Source organism: Pseudophryne corroboree, chromosome 7 (genome assembly GCF_028390025.1).
Source record: "Pseudophryne corroboree isolate aPseCor3 chromosome 7, aPseCor3.hap2, whole genome shotgun sequence".
NCBI classification, from domain to species: Eukaryota; Metazoa; Chordata; class Amphibia; order Anura; family Myobatrachidae; genus Pseudophryne; species Pseudophryne corroboree.
In genome coordinates this window covers 294,473,313-294,495,833 of record NC_086450.1, presented here as the reverse complement: position 1 = coordinate 294,495,833, position 22,521 = coordinate 294,473,313, and the positions used below count along the sequence as shown (strand labels likewise).

The window sequence follows — 22,521 nt, the reverse complement described above, 5'->3', positions numbered from 1 at the left end:
GAGAGTCCATTTGAAGAGGCCCAAACATGAAATGTAATTATGAAAAGTGAACACAACAAGAAATTACAGTTGGCCATGTAGGCCAGATTTTGATAACCTTGAGTATACAGCTAAATAAATGACCAAAGTAGCTTTGACTGGATTGGTAGATCTTGTGTTGTTGAGGTACAAGTATACCTGCACTATCCAGAAGCAATCCCGTTAGTGTATTTAATTAATCTATCAAGGATTTAATTGTACGTGTTACCTGTATAATTATTCTATAAAGAAATAGTTTTGGAGATAATTATTTTATTAGTAAATCTATCTCACTTAAGCCCCGTACACATGGGTAGAGATGTGTGCTGAGCGATCTATCAGTGACCGCTCAGCACACATCTCTCCCCCCGCTCAGCACAACACGATGTGTGCTGAGCAAGGGGAGCTGACGGAGGGGAGGGGGGAGGGCGCTCATTTCACCCAGCGGGATTGTGCCTGCATGCATGCCAATCTAGCACCGGTGATAGCGACACACGGGCCGCACATCAATATCGATGTGGGGCATACACACAGAGAGATCACAGAGATCACAGAGAGTCAGATTGCTTAGAATTTAAGCACTGATCTCTCCGTGTGTACCCTCTTTTAGCTTATGTGAATACAATGCCCCAAGCAAAATATATTTAATGGACTTCTATTTACACCATTTTGCATTGCAACATGGTTTGTTACAAGTGAAACGTTATAGGTTGAGTCTCCCATATCTGATATCCAAAATATTCTGAAATCTAACATTTTTTGAGCATGACTGACATAGTGTCACCTTTGTTTTCTTATGGTTCAATGTACACAAACTTTGTTGCATGCATTAAAAATATTGTTTAAAATTACCTTTAGGCTATATGTATATATGAAATATATTAGACTTGGGTCCCATTCCCACTCCCAATATATCTTATTACGGTATGCAAATATTACGAAATACGGAAAATTGTGAAAACCAAAATATGTCTGGAATTTTGGATATTGGAGACTCAACCTGTACTTGCTTTTTGCTTTGCTCCCACCTCAGAATCAACCCCACAATGTGTATGTTACATACAATTAAAAACAAAATTCTAAGGCGCCCATTTATCAATGGTCGCATTTGCAATGCAATCTGGGCACAATATTAGCACCTAGGATTGCATTGCATGTGTATGCATCACCAGGCACAGGCAGGGACAAGGGCTCAGAAAGTAGTCCATACCTGCAATGCGCCGAGTGTGTTTCCGGAGCCGATATGCACGCACGGTCAGGGTGACCACCATGCAAAGCGCCCATCTCCGACAGAGGGTTCCTGGGGAACGTTGACGGAACTATATTTTATGATGTGTAGCCCATAGGCTACAATGGGCTACCACAATGAAAAGATTCTTTGCATTGCCAATATTAGTAAATCTGGCAGCGTCACATTCACCATAGAAACCTATGGGGAATGTGGCTGCTGGCGGCGATGGAAGGATTACGGCAACGGGTGTTTTTGGGGACATAGCTGCAAATGTTGTTTGATAAATGACCCCCCTAATAACATAATTGAGTTAGTACCACTTTTCCACAAAATCTGTTTATTCACAAATCCAATTAATTTAGCATCATTTTCAAAAAATTATGTTTTCTTCTTGCCCCAGTCCCAATTATTCAAGTTACAAAAGAAAATAACATTGAGATAAATTGCTATCTGGAGTGAGCTTTGGCCTGATAAGCAATTGATAAGACACAGACATACAGAGTTTTCAGTGACAGGCAACAGATCGGAACACTAGCTTACCATCCACACATCACCATGAAAACAAGTAGTTCTGTCATATTAGTTTTCAATTTATTCACAATCATTTTCTGCAAACCAATTTTTAAGAATGGAAAAGAACCATCTAATAAACTGCTTCTCATCTCCTTTGATGGATTTCGTTGGAATTATGACCAAGATGTTGATACTCCACTACTGGACTACCTGTCAGAGATAGGGGTGAAAGCAAAGTATGTAACCCCACCATTTGTAACAATGACATCTCCCTCTCACTTCACTACCATCACTGGTAAGTCTCCAGAGCCAAGCAAGGGAATTCCACTTTGATTGTTTTGACTAAAAGGCTGCTAACAGGTAATGTTTAATCTATGCAATTATCACACAGAAATGATAAATAATTGTATAGAATTTGTTAAGCAAAATTGTTTTATGTGAACAAAAAAATTGAATTATCAATTGTAAAATGGTCTTACTGTTGAAACAACGGGATGTAGTTATGTGACCGACGCCGGGATCCCGACCGATTGCCAGCCCGACAGTCGGCATGCCAACTAACAGAGACTATTCCCACTCGTTGGTGTACACAATACCCAGAGAGTGGGAATAGAACCTGTGGTGAGTGCCGCAAGCCTGCAAGGGGCTTCGTTGCGCTCGCTACCCTGCCGGCAACCTAAGGCTTGGGATCCCAGCGTCGGTATGGTGACCAACGGAATACCAAAAGCCGGTCACCCGAACCCAACCCGTAACAACTATTGAAACTTTTGGGAAGATTTAACAACAAGTGATATTCTAGTAATCACTCGTTACTAATCTCAAATCGTGCTCCAACCAATAAGCTTCTAACTGTAGTTTTTCAAACACATGACAGTTATGAGCTGATTGGTTGGAGCCCCATTTAAGATTAGAAACAAGTGACAACTAGAATAGAACTCATTTTTAAAATCTGCACCCTAATTTTGAAATTATGATATTCCAGATTTGGAATATGCCTTGTAAATGATTGCTGCTTTAAAAAAACGTCCGAAATCGTCCGGCACTCCTCTCCTCCAGCAAACTGGAACCCTATTACATATGCCCCATAGGATCTGATCTGATGCATATTTGCTTGCACGTTGACCACAATTGCACTTAATGCGGATAAACAGATATAACTTGTATGCATTTACACAACCGCAGCACCTCCATCATCCATTTGCTTGTGGAAATTAGGGATGTGCACTTGAAATTTTTCGGGTTTTGTGTTTTGGTTTTGGGCTCGGTTCCGCGGCCGTGTTTTGGGTTCGACCGCGTTTTGGCAAAACCTCACCGAATTTTTTTTGTCGGATTCGGGTGTGTTTTGGATTCATGTGTTTTTTTCAAAAAACCCTAAAAAACAGCTTAAATCATAGAATTTGGGGGTCATTTGATCCCAGAGTAATATTAACCTCAAAAACCATAATTTCCACTAATTTTCAGTCTATTCTGAATACCTCACACCTCACAATATTATTTTTAGTCCTAAAATTTGCACCGAGGTCGCTGGATGACTAAGCTAAGCGACCCTAGTGGCCGACACAAACACCTGGCCCATCTAGGAGTGGCACTGCAGTGTCACGCAGGATGGCCCTTCCAAAAAACACTCCCCAAACAGCACATGACGCAAAGAAAAAAAGAGGCGCAATGAGGTAGCTATGTGAGTAAGCTAAGCGACCCAAGTGGCCGACACAAACACCTGGCCCATCTAGGAGTGGCACTGCAGTGTCACGCAGGATGGCCCTTCCAAAAAACACTCCCCAAACAGCACATGACGCAAAGAAGAAAAAAAGAGGCGCAATGAGGTAGCTGTGTGAGTAAGATAAGCGACCCTAGTGGCCGACACAAACACCTGGCCCATCTAGGAGTGGCACTGCAGTGTCACGTAGGATGGCCCTTCCAAAAAACACTCCCCAAACAGCACATGACGCAAAGAAGAAAAAAAGAGGCGCAATGAGGTAGCTGTGTGAGTAAGCTAAGCGACCCTAGTGGCCGACACAAACACCTGGCCCATCTAGGAGTGGCACTGCAGTGTCACGCAGGATGGCCCTTCCAAAAAACACTCCCCAAACAGCACATGACGCAAAGAAGAAAAAAAGAGGCGCAATGAGGTAGCTGTGTGAGTAAGCTAAGCGACCCTAGTGGCCGACACAAACACCTGGCCCATCTAGGAGTGGCACTGCAGTGTCACGCAGGATGGCCCTTCCAAAAAACACTCCCCAAACAGCACATGACGCAAAGAAGAAAAAAAGAGGCGCAATGAGGTAGCTGTGTGAGTAAGATAAGCGACCCTAGTGGCCGACACAAACACCTGGCCCATCTAGGAGTGGCACTGCAGTGTCACGCAGGATGGCCCTTCCAAAAAACACTCCCCAAACAGCACATGACGCAAAGAAAAATTAAAGAAAAAAGAGGTGCAAGATGGAATTGTCCTTGGGCCCTCCCACCCACCCTTATGTTGTATAAACAGGACATGCACACTTTAACCAACCCATCATTTCAGTGACAAGGTCTGCCACACGACTGTGACTGAAATGACGGGTTGGTTTGGACCCCCACCGAAAAAGAAGCAATTATTCTCTCCTTGCACAAACTGGCTCTACAGAGGCAAGATGTCCACCTCATCATCATCCTCCGATATATCACCGTGTACATCCCGCTCCTCACAGATTATCAATTCGTCCCCACTGGAATCCACCATCTCAGCTCCCTGTGTACTTTGTGGAGGCAATTGCTGCTGGTCAATGTCTCCACGGAGGAATTGATTATAATTCATTTTAATGAACATCATCTTCTCCACATTTTCTGGAAGTAACCTCGTACGCAGATTGCTGACAAGGTGAGCGGCGGCACTAAACACTCTTTCGGAGTACACACTTGTGGGAGGGCAACTTAGGTAGAATAAAGCCAGTTTGTGCAAGGGCCTCCAAATTGCCTCTTTTTCCTGCCAGTATAAGTACGGACTGTCTGACGTGCCTACTTGGATGCGGTCACTCATATAATCCTCCACCATTCTTTCAATGGTGAGAGAATCATATGCAGTGACAGTAGACGACATGTCCGTAATCGTTGTCAGGTCCTTCAGTCCGGACCAGATGTCAGCATCAGCAGTCGCTCCAGACTGCCCTGCATCACCGCCAGCGGGTGGGCTCGGAATTCTGAGCCTTTTCCTCGCACCCCCAGTTGCGGGAGAATGTGAAGGAGGAGATGTTGACAGGTCGCGTTCCGCTTGACTTCACAATTTTGTCACCAGCAGGTCTTTGAACCCCAGCAGACTTGTGTCTGCCGGAAAGAGAGATCCAAGGTAGGTTTTAAATCTAGGATCGAGCACGGTGGCCAAAATGTAGTGCTCTGATTTCAACAGATTGACCACCCGTGAATCCTTGTTAAGCGAATTAAGGGCTCCATCCACAAGTCCCACATGCCTAGCGGAATCGCTCCCTTTTAGCTCCTCCTTCAATGCCTCCAGCTTCTTCTGCAAAAGCCTGATGAGGGGAATGACCTGACTCAGGCTGGCAGTGTCTGAACTGACTTCACGTGTGGCAAGTTCAAAAGGGCAGCAGAACCTTGCACAACGTTGAAATCATTCTCCACTGCGCTTGAGACAGGTACATTCCACCTCCTATATCGTGCTCAATTGTATAGGCTTGAATGGCCTTTTGCTGCTCCTCCAACCTCTGAAGCATATAGAGGGTTGAATTCCACCTCGTTACCACTTCTTGCTTCAGATGATGGCAGGGCAGGTTCAGGCGTTTTTGGTGGTGCTCCAGTCTTCTGTACGTGGTGCCTGTACGCCGAAAGTGTCCCGCAATTCTTCTGGCCACCGACAGCATCTCTTGCACGCCCCTGTCGTTTTTTAAAAAATTCTGCATTACCAAATTCAAGGTATGTGCAAAACATGGGACGTGCTGGAATTTGCCCATATTTAATGCACACACAATATTGCTGGCGTTGTCCGATGCCACAAATCCACAGGAGAGTCCAAGTGGGGTAAGCCATTCCGCGATGATCTTCCTCAGTTGCCGTAAGAGGTTTTCAGCTGTGTGCGTATTCTGGAAACCGGTGATACAAAGCGTAGCCTGCCTAGGAAAGAGTTGGCGTTTGTGAGATGCTGCTACTGGTGCCGCCGCTGCTGTTCTTGCGGCGGGAGTCCATACATCTACCCAGTGGGCTGTCACAGTCATATAGTCCTGACCCTGCCCTGCTTCACTTGTCCACATGTCCGTGGTTAAGTGGACATTGGGTACAACTGCATTTTTTAGGACACTGGTGAGTCTTTTTCTGACGTCCGTGTACATTCTCGGTATCGCCTGCCTAGAGAAGTGGAACCTAGATGGTATTTGGTAACGGGGGCACACTACCTCAAGAAATTGTCTAGTTCCCTGTGAACTAATGGCGGATACCGGACGCACGTCTAACACCAACATAGTTGTCAAGGCCTCAGTTATCCGCTTTGCAACAGGATGACTGCTGTGATATTTCATCTTCCTCGCAAAGGACTGTTGGACAGTCAATTGCTTGGTGGAAGTAGTAAAAGTGGGCTTACGACTTCCCCTCTGGGATGACCATCGACTCCCAGCAGCAACAACAGCAGCGCCAGCAGCAGTAGGCGTTACACGCAAGGATGCATCGGAGGAATGCCAGGCAGGAGAGTACTCGTCAGAATTGCCAGTGACATGGCCTGCAGGACTATTGGCATTCCTGGGGAAGGAGGAAATTGACACTGAGGGAGTTGGTGGGGTGGTTTGCGTGAGCTTGGTTACAAGAGGAAGGGATTTACTGGTCAGTGGACTGCTTCCGCTGTCGCCCAAAGTTTTTGAACTTGTCACTGACTTATTATGAATGCGCTGCAGGTGACGTATAAGGGAGGATGTTCCGAGGTGGTTAACGTCCTTACCCCTACTTATTACAGCTTGACAAAGGCAACACACGGCTTGACAAATGTTGTCCGCATTTCTGGTGAAATACTTCCACACCGAAGAGCTGATTTTTTTGGTATTTTCACCAGGCATGTCAACGGCCCTATTCCTCCCACGGACAACAGGTGTCTCCCCGGGTGCCTGACTTAAACAAACCACCTCACCATCAGAATCCTCCTTGTCAATTTCCTCCCCAGCGCCAGCAACACCCATATCCTCCTCATCCTGGTGTACTTCAACACTGACATCTTCAATCTGACTATCAGGAACTGGACTGCGGGTGCTCCTTCCAGCACTTGCAGGGGGCGTGCAAATGGTGGAAGGCGCATGCTCTTCACGTCCAGTGTTGGGAAGGTCAGGCATCGCAACCGACACAATTGGACTCTCCTTGTGGATTTGGGATTTCGAAGAACGCACAGTTCTTTGCGGTGCTTTTGCCAGCTTGAGTCTTTTCATTTTTCTAGCGAGAGGCTGAGTGCTTCCATCCTCATGTGAAGCTGAACCACTAGCCATGAACATAGGCCAGGGCCTCAGCCGTTCCTTGCCACTCCGTGTGGTAAATGGCATATTGGCAAGTTTACGCTTCTCCTCCGACAATTTTATTTTAGATTTTGGAGTCCTTTTTTTACTGATATTTGGTGTTTTGGATTTTACATGCTCTGTACTATGACATTGGGCATCGGCCTTGGCAGACGACGTTGCTGGCATTTCATCGTCTCGGCCATGACTAGTGGCAGCAGCTTCAGCACGAGGTGGAAGTGGATCTTGATCTTTCCCTAATTTTGGAACCTCAACATTTTTGTTCTCCATATTTTAATAGGCACAACTAAAAGACACAGAGGTAGCTACAGCCGTGGACTACCGTACTGTGTCTGCTGCTAATATAGACTGGATGATAATGAGATGAAATCAATATATATTATATCACACTAGTACTGCAGCCGGACAGGTAGATATATTTATTATGTAATGACTGATGACGGACCTGCTGGACACTGTCAGCTCAGCAGCACCGCAGACTGCTACAGTAAGCTACTATAGTAGTATGTATAAAGAAGAGAGAAAAAAAAAACCACGGGTAGGTGGTATACAATTATGGATGGACGAGCGACTGCCGACACAGAGGTAGCTACAGCCGTGGACTACCGTACTGTGTCTGCTGCTAATATAGACTGGATGATAATGAGATGAAATCAATATATATATATATATATCACTAGTACTGCAGCCGGACAGGTAGATATATTTATTATGTAATGACTGATGACGGACCTGCTGGACACTGTCAGCTCAGCAGCACCGCAGACTGCTACAGTAAGCTACTATAGTAGTATGTATAAAGAAGAAAGAAAAAAAAAACCACGGGTAGGTGGTATACAATTATGGATGGACGAGCGACTGCCGACACAGAGGTAGCTACAGCCGTGGACTACCGTACTGTGTCTGCTGCTAATATAGACTGGATGATAATGAGATGAAATCAATATATATATATATATAATATCACTAGTACTGCAGCCGGACAGGTAGATATATTTATTATGTAATGACTGATGACGGACCTGCTGGACACTGTCAGCTCAGCAGCACCGCAGACTGCTACAGTAAGCTACTATAGTAGTATGTATAAAGAAGAAAGAAAAAGAAAAAAACCACGGGTAGGTGGTATACAATATTATATATATATTATATACAATTATATATATATATATATATATATATATATATATATATATTAAACTCACTGGTGGTGATTATTAAACTGGTGGTCAGGTCACTGGTCACACTATCAGCAACTTGCAAGTAGTACTCCTAAGCAGACAATCACAATATATATTATACTGGTGGTCAGTGTGGTCACAATGGCAGTGTGGCACTCTGGCAGCAAAAGTGTGCACTGTACGTTATATGTACTCCTGAGTCCTGCTCTCAGACTCTAACTGCTCCCCACTGTCAGTGTCTCCCCCACAAGTCAGATAATACAGTCACACTATCTATCACTTCAGCAAGTAACTACTAGTACTCCTCCTAATGCTCCCCAAAATTACTACTGTGTCTCTCTCTACTGTCTCACTCTCTTCTCTATAAACGGAGAGGACGCCAGCCACGTCCTCTCCCTATGAATCTCAATGCACGTGTGAAAATGGCGGCGACGCGCGGCTCCTTATATAGAATCCGAGTCTCGCGATAGAATCCGAGCCTCGCGAGAATCCGACAGCGGGATGATGACGTTCGGGCGCGCTCGGGTTAACCGAGCAAGGCGGGAAGATCCGAGTCGCTCGGCCCCGTGTAAAAAAAACTGAAGTTCGGGCGGGTTCGGATTCCGAGGAACCGAACCCGCTCATCCCTAGTGGAAATAGCTTTTAACATTATCAGTGTACACTTGGACCACCCTAAACCTATTGCAAGAGAAAAATTCTGCAATTATGACTACTATACATGCACATAACACACCCTCACTCAGCTTAGCCTATGGATCAAAGATACAGTCACACCCAGTTACACACATTCAGCCGAATACAACTGGGATGTGCACAACTCTGAAATGCCCACAGATGCTCGCGTTTGGCTAAGGAGTATGGGGGTGATTCCGAGTTGTTCGCTCGCTAGCTGATTTTAGCAGCATTGCACATGCTAAGCCGCCGCCCTCTGCTTAGCAGAAGTGCGAACGAAAGATTAGTAGAATTGCGAATAGAAATTTCTTAGCCGTTTCTGAGCAGCTCCAGACTTACTCAGCCATTAAGACCAGCTCAGTCCTTTTCGTTCCTGGTTTGACGTCACAAACACACCCAGCGTTTGCCCAACCACTCCCCCGTTTCTCCACACTCCCATAATACGGCCAGTTTCCACCCAGAAACACCCACATCCTGTACACTACGATCAGCACAGCGATGAAAAAGCTTTGTTATGCCGTGAGTAAAATACCTAACTTTTGTGTAAAATAACTAAGCGCATGCGCTCTGCGAACCTTGCGCATGCGCAGTAAGCGACTAATCGCAGTATAGCGAAAATCGGCAACGAGCGAGCAACTCAGAATGATCCCCTATGTGCAGCGTTAAAAATCCCGTCTGTCCATAAAACGGACTTACATGCAATGTATCAGCCCCTTAAATAAATAAGACGTACAATCAGACAGACACAGTTATGGAGAAATGTAATGTATTTATACTATATCATTAGTATTTATGTATCAGTCCGAGATTTTCATTTTACTGTTGCTAAATGAATGCAAAAAAAAACCCACCAATAATGGACTATTGTTTTATTCAACTTTGCACTTTTGTTACAATTACATGTTGCCTTACACTACTAAGAATGGGAAGCAGTATAGTTAATATTTAATTAATATTGTCTTTTACAGGTGGAACTACAGGTGCCAGCAAGTTTCCCCTCATGCTGGTACTTGGAGAACCAAAAGTATTAGCATGTTGGGCATTAAAGGGCTTGCTGGCACCTGTATCCCCCCTGTAGAAGAAATATTAAAATAAAGTCATGACACACACACCATAGAAAATAAAAGTTTATCAAACACCCATGAACATTCATACTCACACATACTTACCTACATCCCCTATAGCCCTTTGGTCCTCTTGTTCAGTAGAATCCAGGGGTTCAAAATAAAGAAAAAATGCTAAATATTAACTGCTGCAGGCTTACAGTATCTGGCGATAGTAATAAAAAAAAATCCCTGGACCTTTAAAAAAATGGATATTTTTGCTGGATTAAGGGCATTTTGCCATGAAGAAATAGACATTATACTGCTCTGGAAAAGGATGAACTGAAGTGCAAAGCTTTTATTTCTAGAAAAAACTGTTGTGCATTAATAGTATTAACTGGCAAAATATTTTTTTATTTCTTCTCTTACACTACACTGTACAGAAATTGACAGGATTTTGGTTTTATATTAGATGGCTATGAAACATTGGGGTTTCATTGTCCAATATGCATTAAACCATTTAAAGGCTAATTACTAATTGTGATCTGTTGCGACTAGTTTTTGCAAATTTGAACTTTTCCACCTTGTGAGCAAATAATCCTACTATTTGGCACCTACCTTCCCTATAAAAGGTCTGTCTTTAAAGTGTCCTTGAAGGTGGAGTAAGCCAGGCCAAAGTCCATGCTTTTAATAGGAGAACCTTTACATCTGCTAGGTGTATATAATATATATTAAAAAAAAAAAAATTGTACTATAGTACATTAACACATGTAATAATTGCAGTTACAATGCCCTCACACCTCTAGAGTTAACTGAGGCTTACTCCATAAATATACAAGATTAACAACTTGTATTAACATAATGGTTAGCATTAATGAAGGGGGCAATTAAAGTGATAGTACGCAGGACACTGAAATGAATTTTACACTGGCATTTTCAGCTGGACTAACAAATGATTTATTTCTGGGGTATTTCCAAGAGCTAAAATGTAGAAATGCAGACATGTGGAAGGCAGACAATTAGGTGATTTTTGCACAGATTAAAATGTGTTGCACTCTGTATTATTTTCCTGTGCAAAATAAGATCTAAAATTCACAGTCATCCTTCTTAACTAATATAGAAAATATAGATGATTAATTTGAAACCTTGGGGGACATTTACTAAGCACTGATAAGAGTGGAGAAGTGAGTCAGTGGAGAAGTATCCCCATCAACCAATCAGCAGCTCTGTATAATTTATAGTATGCAAATTATAGATGTTACTTCAGTGCTGATTGGTTGTTATGGTTACTTCTCCACTGGCTCACTTCTCTGGTCTTATCACTTCTTAGTAAATGTCCCCCTAAATGTGAAATAGTTATATATACTACGAAAAGATTGCCTAGCTCTCAACATAGCCCTGGAGGTAATCAAGACAACAGAAAGGAATGTGGTCATGCAGCATTGTCTTGTAGGTATTGTCTGTCCCTTATGCTGTTATTCTCAAATTCAATATGATATAATGGGTGCCATTTGAACTACAGAGAATGTTGAAGTGGGAGAGCACTGCAAAGCATAGGTAGAAAAATGTTTAACATCTCAATCTTCTAATGCTACCACATTACATTGGTTGGTTTGGACAGCCTATAAAAGCTATCTACAGTATTATGCTGGCTGCTCTGTCTGCCCACAAACCTGGCATGGAAAGATGCAATCAGTGCAGCAGTTTCCAGCTACAGGGCTGTAAGAGGGGTGTGCGGCCACACCTGCCTCACAGGGTGGGTGGGTCTGGGGGGGGGGGTACCAACTGTACCTCTAGTTGGCTGTAGACCATGCCCAGCTCTGGCTTATGGATCCCACATTGTGTGGGGAGAGATGCTATGTCTTCTCCCCTAGTGCTTTGGGAGCTGTTCTGCCACTTGGAGCATCTTTGAGATGCTCTGAGCAGCATGCTAGTAATACAAATCAGAGGCCTACCCTCCTGCCTCTTGGGTCAATTAGTTATTAGTACTTGAGTGCCACAGAGGGTAGGGGCAGCACAGGGCGCCGCGGCGCCCTCTTTCTGGGCTGTCCAACTACTGTATGTTGAAAAATACAATCAACAGATAGTGGCCGACCTCCCACATCAATAGTTTCCTGCATGATCCAGTTTATTGGATGGATTAGCCTATATTGTTCAGTCTAGTTTAGTGGCAGGATCTGTATGACCAGCTTTAGTTGTATTGGAAACCACAGGCAGAAAAACTATTATAGTAATATATTCCTCTTAGTCTTGTTTAGATTAGAAGCATAAACACAGTACAGTAAAATGAAGATTTCCAATGACAAAACCTGGAGTACATTTTTATACATCTATGCATGTGAAACATTATTTAATATGAATGTCTGAGATGCCAGATGCTCTCTTCTCTGCTCTTTTTCCTAAGATACTGTATGTTGTTGAGAGCTGTGGAGTATGTTGTAATGAAGGAATCAGCAAAACTGATAGCAAGGCACACTAAGAGAACCGTCGCAATAACCTAGGACGCTGTTATGAGAACTTTGTCATACGGACATGAGCCAGTAGCGTAGTTTACGAAGATTTCATTGCAAGAACAGACTAAGGGCCTGATTCAGAGAAGAAGGCAAACCCAAGTTTTTTGCAGTTGAGTGATTATCAGCAGTCTGTGCATGCGTCTGTATTGCACTGTGCTGCAATTGTCCTGTGGCAGCAGTTGCAGAGAGGATTCATTCTCAAAGAGATTGACAGTCAGGAACCATTTGAGGGAGGTAACAGGGAGTAGCAGCAAAAATGCAGGCATGTTGTGGTCATTTTTGGGGTGTGTTTGAGGCTACAACTTCGATTCCGTATTCAGTTACATCTTTTACGTTTTACTTCATGTGACCATAGCCATGCGTCCTGCAGCCATGCTGCGCGTCTGTAGGGCTACTCAGAACTTTGGCAATCCACTGATCAGTGTCAGATGATGCGGCTTTGTATGCAGCTGCTGGGAATTACAAGGACGCCAGTGGACATCTTAATACAAATCCAAATGACAGCAACATTTGCATATTATTGTACAGCTGCTGCGTACACATTAGAGATGTGCACTTGAAATTTTTCGGATTTTGTGTTTTGGGTTCGGTTCCGCGGCCGTGTTTTGGGTTCGACCGCGTTTTGGCAAAACCTCACCGAATTTTTTTTGTCGGATTCGGGTGTGTTTTGGATTCGGGTGTTTTTTTCAAAAAACACTAAAAAACTGCTTAAATCATAGAATTTGGGGGTCATTTTGATCCCAAAGTATTATTAACCTCAAAAACCATAATTTCCACTCATTTTCAGTCTATTCTGAATACCTCACACCTCACAATATTATTTTTAGTCCTAAAATTTGCACCGAGGTCGCTGGATGACTAAGCTAAGCGACCCTAGTGGCCGACACAAACACCTGGCCCATCTAGGAGTGGCACTGCAGTGTCACGCAGGATGGCCCTTCCAAAAAACACTCCCCAAACAGCACATGACGCAAAGAAAAAAAGAGGCGCAATGAGGTAGCTGTGTGAGTAAGATAAGCGACCCTAGTGGCCGACACAAACACCTGGCCCATCTAGGAGTGGCACTGCAGTGTCACGCAGGATGGCCCTTCCAAAAAACACTCCCCAAACAGCACATGACGCAAAGAAAAAAAGAGGCGCAATGAGGTAGCTGTGTGAGTAAGATAAGCGACCCTAGTGGCCGACACAAACACCTGGCCCATCTAGGAGTGGCACTGCAGTGTCACGCAGGATGGCCCTTCCAAAAAACACTCCCCAAACAGCACATGACGCAAAGAAAAAAAGAGGCGCAATGAGGTAGCTGTGTGAGTAAGATAAGCGACCCTAGTGGCCGACACAAACACCGGGCCCATCTAGGAGTGGCACTGCAGTGTCACGCAGGATGGCCCTTCCAAAAAACACTCCCCAAACAGCACATGACGCAAAGAAAAAAAGAGGCGCAATGAGGTAGCTGTGTGAGTAAGCTAAGCGACCCTAGTGGCCGACACAAACACCGGGCCCATATAGGAGTGTCACTGCAGTGTCACGCAGGATGGCCCTTCCAAAAAACACTCCCCAAACAGCACATGACGCAAAGAAAAAAAGAGGCGCAATGAGGTAGCTGTGTGAGCAAGATAAGCGACCCTAGTGGCCGACACAAACACCTGGCCCATCTAGGAGTGGCACTGCAGTGTCACGCAGGATGGCCCTTCCAAAAAACACTCCCCAAACAGCACATGACGCAAAGAAAAAAAGTGGCGCAATGAGGTAGCTGTGTGAGTAAGCTAAGCGACCCTAGTGGCCGACACAAACACCGGGCCCATCTAGGAGTGGCATTGCAGTGTCACGCAGGATGGCCCTTCCAAAAAACACTCCCCAAACAGCACATGACGCAAAGAAAAAAAGAGGCGCAATGAGGTAGCTGTGTGAGTAAGATAAGCGACCCTAGTGGCCGACACAAACACCTGGCCCATCTAGGAGTGGTACTGCAGTGTCACGCAGGATGGCCCTTCCAAAAAACACTCCCCAAACAGCACATGACGCAAAGAAAAAAAGAGGCGCAATGAGGTAGCTGTGTGAGTAAGCTAAGCGACCCTAGTGGCCGACACAAACACCGGGCCCATATAGGAGTGTCACTGCAGTGTCACGCAGGATGGCCCTTCCAAAAAACACTCCCCAAACAGCACATGACGCAAAGAAAAAAAGAGGCGCAATGAGGTAGCTGTGTGAGTAAGATAAGCGACCCTAGTGGCCGACACAAACACCTGGCCCATCTAGGAGTGGCACTGCAGTGTCACGCAGGATGGCCCTTCCAAAAAACACTCCCCAAACAGCACATGACGCAAAGAAAAAAAGTGGCGCAATGAGGTAGCTGTGTGAGTAAGCTAAGCGACCCTAGTGGCCGACACAAACACCGGGCCCATCTAGGAGTGGCATTGCAGTGTCACGCAGGATGGCCCTTCCAAAAAACACTCCCCAAACAGCACATGACGCAAAGAAAAAAAGAGGCGCAATGAGGTAGCTGTGTGAGTAAGATAAGCGACCCTAGTGGCCGACACAAACACCTGGCCCATCTAGGAGTGGCACTGCAGTGTCACGCAGGATGGCCCTTCCAAAAAACACTCCCCAAACAGCACATGACGCAAAGAAAAATTAAAGAAAAAAGAGGTGCAAGATGGAATTGTCCTTAGGCCCTCCCACCCACCCTTATGTTGTATAAACAGGACATGCACACTTTAACCAACCCATCATTTCAGTGACAGGGTCTGCCACACGACTGTGACTGAAATGACGGGTTGGTTTGGACCCCCACCAAAAAAAAAGCAATTAATCTCTCCTTGCACAAACTGGCTCTACAGAGGCAAGATGTCCACCTCATCATCATCCTCCGATATATCACCGTGTACATCCCCCTCCTCACAGATTATCAATTCGTCCCCACTGGAATCCACCATCTCAGCTCCCTGTGTACTTTGTGGAGGCAATTGCTGCTGATCAATGTCTCCACGGAGGAATTGATTATAATTCATTTTAATGAACATCATCTTCTCCACATTTTCTGGAAGTAACCTCGTACGCCAATTGCTGACAAGGTGAGCGGCGGCACTAAACACTCTTTCGGAGTACACACTTGTGGGAGGGCAACTTAGGTAGAATAAAGCCAGTTTGTGCAAGGGCCTCCAAATTGCCTCTTTTTCCTGCCAGTATAAGTACGGACTGTGTGACGTGCCTACTTGGATGCGGTCACTCATATAATCCTCCACCATTCTTTCAATGGGGAGAGAATCATATGCAGTGACAGTAGACGACATGTCCGTAATCGTTGTCAGGTCCTTCAGTCCGGACCAGATGTCAGCATCAGCAGTCGCTCCAGACTGCCCTGCATCACCGCCAGCGGGTGGGCTCGGAATTCTGAGCCGTTTCCTCGCACCCCCAGTTGTGGGAGAATGTGAAGGAGGAGATGTTGACAGGTCGCGTTCCTCTTGACTTGACAATTTTCTCACCAGCAGGTCTTTGAACCCCAGCAGACTTGTGTCTGCCGGAAAGAGAGATCCAAGGTAGGTTTTAAATCTAGGATCGAGCACAGTGGCCAAAATGTAGTGCTCTGATTTCAACAGATTGACCACCCGTGAATCCTTGTTAAGCGAATTAAGGGCTCCATCCACAAGTCCCACATGCCTAGCGGAATCGCTCCGTGTTAGCTCCTCCTTCAATGTCTCCAGCTTCTTCTGCAAAAGCCTGATGAGGGGAATGACCTGACTCAGGCTGGCAGTGTCTGAACTGACTTCACGTGTGGCAAGTTCAAAGGGCAGCAGAACCTTGCACAACGTTGAAATCATTCTCCACTGCGCTTGAGACAGGTGCATTCCACCTCCTATATCGTGCTGAATTGTATAGGCTTGAATGGCCTTTTGCTGCTCCTCCAACCTCTGAAGCATATATAGGGTTGAATTCCACCTCGTTACCACTTCTTGCTTCAGATGATGGCAGGGCAGGTTCAGGCGTTTTTGGTGTTGCTCCAGTCTTCTGTACGTGGTGCCTGTACGCCGAAAGTGTCCCGCAATTCTTCTGGCCACCGACAGCATCTCTTGCACGCCCCTGTCGTTTTTAAAAAAATTCTGCACCACCAAATTCAAGGTATGTGCAAAACATGGGACGTGCTGGAATTTGCCCAGATTTAATGCACACACAATATTGCTGGCGTTGTCCGATGCCACAAATCCACAGGAGAGTCCAATTGGGGTAAGCCATTCCGCGATGATCTTCCTCAGTTGCCGTAAGAGGTTTTCAGCTGTGTGCATATTCTGGAAACCGGTGATACAAAGCGTAGCCTGCCTAGGAAAGAGTTGGCGTTTGCGAGATGCTGCTACTGGTGCCGCCGCTGCTGTTCTTGCGGCGGGAGTCCATACATCTACCCAGTGGGCTGTCACAGTCATATAGTCCTGACCCTGCCCTGCTCCACTTGTCCACATGTCCGTGGTTAAGTGGACATTGGGTACAGCTGCATTTTTTAGGACACTGGTGACTCTTTTTCTGAGGTCTGTGTACATTTTCGGTATCGCCTGCCTAGAGAAATGGAACCTAGATGGTATTTGGTACCGGGGACACAGTACCTCCAACAAGTCTCTAGTTGGCTCTGCAGTAATGATGGATACCGGAACCACGTTTCTCACCACCCAGGATGCCAAGGCCTCAGTTATCCGCTTTGCAGCAGGATGACTGCTGTGATATTTCATCTTCCTCGCAAAGGACTGTTGGACAGTCAATTGCTTGGTGGAAGTAGTAAAAGTGGTCTTACGATTTCCCCTCTGGGATGACCATTGACTCCCAGCAGCAACAGCAGCAGCGCCAGCAGCAGTAGGCGTTACACGCAAGGATGCATCGGAGGAATCCCAGGCAGGAGAGGAATCGTCAGAATTGCCAGTGACATGGCCTGCAGGACTATTGGCATTCCTGGGGAAGGAGGAAATTGACACTGAGGGAGTTGGTGGGGTGGTTTGCGTGAGCTTGGTTACAAGAGGAAGGGATTTACTGGTCAGTGGACTGCTTCCGCTGTCGCCCAAAGTTTTTGAACTTGTCACTGACTTATTATGAATGCGCTGCAGGTGACGTATAAGGGAGGATGTTCCGAGGTGGTTAACGTCCTTACCCCTACTTATTACAGCTTGACAAAGGCAACACACGGCTTGACAAATGTTGTCCGCATTTCTGTTGAAATACTTCCACACCGAAGAGCTGATTTTTTTGGTATTTTCACCAGGCATGTCAACGGCCATATTCCTCCCACGGACAACAGGTGTCTCCCCGGGTGCCTGACTTAAACAAACCACCTCACCATCAGAATCCTCCTTGTCAATTTCCTCCCCAGCGCCAGCAACACCCATATCCTCCTCATCCTTGTGTACTTCAACACTGACATCTTCAATCTGACTATCAGGAACTGGACTGCGGGTGCTCCTTCCAGCACTTGCAGGGGGCGTGCAAATGGTGGAAGGCGCATGCTCTTCACGTCCAGTGTTGGGAAGGTCAGGCATCGCAACCGACACAATTGGACTCTCCTTGTGGATTTGGGATTTCGAAGAACGCACAGTTCTTTGCGGTGCTACTGCTTTTGCCAGCTTGAGTCTTTTCATTTTTCTAGCGAGAGGCTGAGTGCTTCCATCCTCATGTGAAGCTGAACCACTAGCCATGAACATAGGCCAGGGCCTCAGCCGTTCCTTGCCACTCCGTGTGGTAAATGGCATATTGGCAAGTTTACGCTTCTCCTCCGACAATTTTATTTTAGATTTTGGAGTCCTTTTTTTACTGATATTTGGTGTTTTGGATTTTACATGCTCTGTACTATGACATTGGGCATCGGCCTTGGCAGACGACGTTGCTGGCATTTCATCGTCTCGGCCATGACTAGTGGCAGCAGCTTCAGCACGAGGTGGAAGTGGATCTTGATCTTTCCCTAATTTTGGAACCTCAACATTTTTGTTCTCCATATTTTAATAGGCACAACTAAAAGGCACCTCAGGTAAACAATGGAGATGGATGGATACTAGTATACTTATGGATGGACGAGCGACTGCCGACACAGAGGTAGCTACAGCCGTGGACTACCGTACTGTGTCTGCTGCTAATATAGACTGGATGATAATGAGATGAAATCAATATATATTATATCACACTAGTACTGCAGCCGGACAGGTAGATATATTTATTATGTAATGACTGATGACGGACCTGCTGGACACTGTCAGCTCAGCAGCACCGCAGACTGCTACAGTAAGCTACTATAGTAGTATGTATAAAGAAGAAAGAAAAAAAAAAACACGGGTAGGTGGTATACAATTATGGATGGACGAGCGACTTCCGACACAGAGGCAGCTACAGCCGTGGACTACCGTACTGTGTCTGCTGCTAATATAGACTGGATGATAATGAGATGAAATCAATATATATTATATCACACTAGTACTGCAGCCGGACAGGTATATATATTTATTATGTAATGACTGATGACGGACCTGCTGGACACTGTCAGCTCAGCAGCACCGCAGACTGCTACAGTAAGCTACTATAGTAGTATGTATAAAGAAGAAAGAAAAAAAAATACCACGGGTAGGTGGTATACAATTATGGATGGACGAGTGACTGCCGACACAGAGGTAGCTACAGCCGTGGACTACCGTACTGTGTCTGCTGCTAATATAGACTGGATGATAATGAGATGAAATCAATATATATTATATCACACTAGTACTGCAGCCGGACAGGTAGATATATTTATTATGTAATGACTGATGACGGACCTGCTGGACACTGTCAGCTCAGCAGCACAGCAGACTGCTACAGTAAGCTACTATAGTAGTATGTATAAAGAAGAAAGAAAAAAAAAAAAAACCACGGGCAGGTGGTATACAATATTATATATATATTATATACAATTTTATATATATATATATATATATATATATATATATATATATATATATATTAAACTGGTGGTGATTATTAAACTGGTGGTCAGGTCACTGGTCACACTATCAGCAACTTGCAAGTAGTACTCCTAAGCAGACAATCACAATATATATTATACTGGTGGTCAGTGTGGTCACAATGGCAGTGTGGCACTCTGGCAGCAAAAGTGTGCACTGTACGTTATATGTACTCCTGAGTCCTGCTCTCAGACTCTAACTGCTCCCCACTGTCAGTGTCTCCCCCACAAGTCAGATAATACAGTCACACTATCTATCACTTCAGCAAGTAACTAGTCTAGTACTCCTCCTAATGCTCCCCAAAATTACTACTGTGTCTCTCTCTACTGTCTCACTCTCTTCTCTATAAACGGAGAGGACGCCAGCCACGTCCTCTCCCTATGAATCTCAATGCACGTGTGAAAATGGCGGCGACGCGCGGCTCCTTATATAGAATCCGAGTCTCGCGATAGAATCCGAGCCTCGCGAGAATCCGACAGCGGGATGATGACGTTCGGGCGCGCTCGGGTTAACCGAGCAAGGCGGGAAGATCCGAGTCGCTCGGACCCGTGTAAAAAAAAATGAAGTTCGGGCGGGTTCGGATTCCGAGGAACCGAACCCGCTCATCTCTAGTACACATTCACAGCTGCAAATGCATTTATGTACACCTCTGAATCAGATCCCAAGGCATTGGTTTCCAAACTCGGTCCTCAATGCACCCTAACAGTCCAGCACATATGGTTAAATCAAATGGACTGATGTCCTAGTTAAGGCACCTGTGCCCAACAGGGTTATCCTTAAAACCTGGACTGTTAGGGTGCTTTCAGGACCGAGTTTTGGAAACTTTGACCATAGGGATCAATGAAGAGTTTAACATACAGTATGCATGTGTGCGTAGCGCTCCTTACACATGGGGGGGTCATTCCGAGTTGATCGCACGTAGCAACTTTTTGCTGCTTGTGCGATCAACTAGACGCCGCCTATGGGGGAGTGTATTTTAGCATAGCAGGGCTGCGATTGCTTGTGCAACCCTGCTATGCTAAAAAGTTTTGTGCAGAACAAGACTAGCCCTGCAGTTACTCACCCTGTGCGATTGATCCAGCAATGAAGGTCCCGGAATTGACGTCAGACAACCGCCCTCCAAACGCCTGGACATGCCTGTGTTCTGATCTCCACGCCCGGAAAACGGTGAGTATCAGCCCTGGAACGCCTCCCCACTGTCAATCTTCTTGCGATCGCGCTAGTGATCACTTTCTTCTTGTCGTTGCCCGCGACGGCTGTCGCTGGGCAACGATGCGCGTGCGCATTGCGGGTACCACGCATGCGCAGTTCCGACCAGTTCGCACCGCTGCAATGAACCGCAGCGTGCAAATGGGTTGGAATGACCCCCATGGTCCGGAAACCAGTGTACACATCTGCACCAGGTCCTAAATGTGTAGTGCTAATATATCATACTGAAGAACAGCTGAAAAAACAACAACTATTTCTTCCCAATCAAAACAAATCAGACCACATTTCATCTTATATCTGTCTCGGCTTTTCATTTCAGTTTCCTGCTGCTACCAAATAACTTCAGGCAGACGCATACAGTTTATTTTCCACATTAAATCTGCAGATCAGACTGCAGATAATTTCTTTTGTTGAATTTGTTATTCAAGAGATTCATAATTGGTAATTCCCTCAAAGCAAATTACACATTTCCATTACATTAAATTCTATCGCAATGTAATTTCCAAGCCTTAAAAAAATAATACTATTTAATTATATTCTATTGCTGTAAATCTGTTTAGCAACCAACTTGCTTAGCTGGATTTTTTATTACTTTTGAAAGTTGCCCTCTGCATCTTTATATGAGTTTTGTTTGTCAATTATAGGTCGCTGGATTGAAGATCATGGCGTCATCCATAATCTCATGTTTAATCCAGAGACTCAGCTGAAGGTTTCTTTTAAGACAACGCAAAATATGTCAGAATGGTGGGACAACGGACCATTACCCTTGTGGATCACTGCTCAAAATCAGGTGATATAACAATCAATACCATTACAATACACCTTAAAATACAAAATACAAATATTAAAATATACCTTAATCAGAAACTGTGTGCTTGTTGTACCTTGTTAGCCATTATCAAAATGTTTTAAATGTATTGAGCTGCTGGGGTACACACAGGATTTGTACAATGGGGTTTCTGAATACTTCATTTATAACAGAAAAACTGCCACAATAAGTCAAAAACAGACACTTGTTTTCTGGTACAGTAAATTGAATACATAACAAGTAAAGTATGGTTAAGGGGATGCGGTCAGGATCCCAGAGTTCGGGATCCCAGCAGTTGGAATACCAACGCCGGAATCTCAACATTGCTCAGAATGTCGATGCCGACATCCCTACATGGATTGAAATGCCAGCGCCGGTATCCCGAACGCTGGAATCCCGATCGAGGTCTGCTGGGACTCCGCACTGGTAAACCGTGGTGGAGCGGGTGGGGGGGGGGGGGTAAGGGTTAGATTTTGGCTGCGGGGGGAGGGTTAGACTGTGCGGGAGGAAGTTAGGGTTAGACTGCATGGAGGGTTAGGCATCACCAGGGAGGGTTAGGGTTAAGGGGGGTACACACGGAGAGATCCGTGTTTAAACTCTAAGCAATCTGCCGTGTGTATGCCCTCAGCGATAGCGATGCGCGGGGCTATCGCCGGTGCTAGATTGGCCTGCATGCAGGCTCTATCTAGTGGGTCGCTCACTTCAGCGCTGTGTGAAGTGAGCGCCCCCCCGTCCATCCGTCCCCTCGCTCAGCACATCGCGCTGTGCTGAGCGCGGGGAGAGATGTGTGCTGAGCGGTCTGTGTTACGAACGCTCAGCACACATCTCCCGCCGTCAGTACCCCCCTTTAGGCTGTGGTGGGGAGGGTTAGGGTCAGGCTGAGGTAAAGGAGGG

At 45.4% G+C, this 22,521-nt stretch overlaps 1 protein-coding gene across 1 annotated transcript in view; it reads left to right on the top strand.

The window, feature by feature from the left end:
* The first annotated feature begins 1,804 nt into the window (after window positions 1-1,804).
* LOC134944139 (ectonucleotide pyrophosphatase/phosphodiesterase family member 7-like) overlaps window positions 1,805-22,521 on the top strand; it is a 43,503-nt gene continuing 22,786 nt past the window's right edge. The window contains exons 1-2 of the mRNA XM_063932714.1: window positions 1,805-2,057; window positions 21,464-21,609. Of these exons, the coding sequence (XP_063788784.1) occupies window positions 1,805-2,057; window positions 21,464-21,609 (399 nt within the window). The remainder of the gene's footprint in view (window positions 2,058-21,463; window positions 21,610-22,521) is intronic.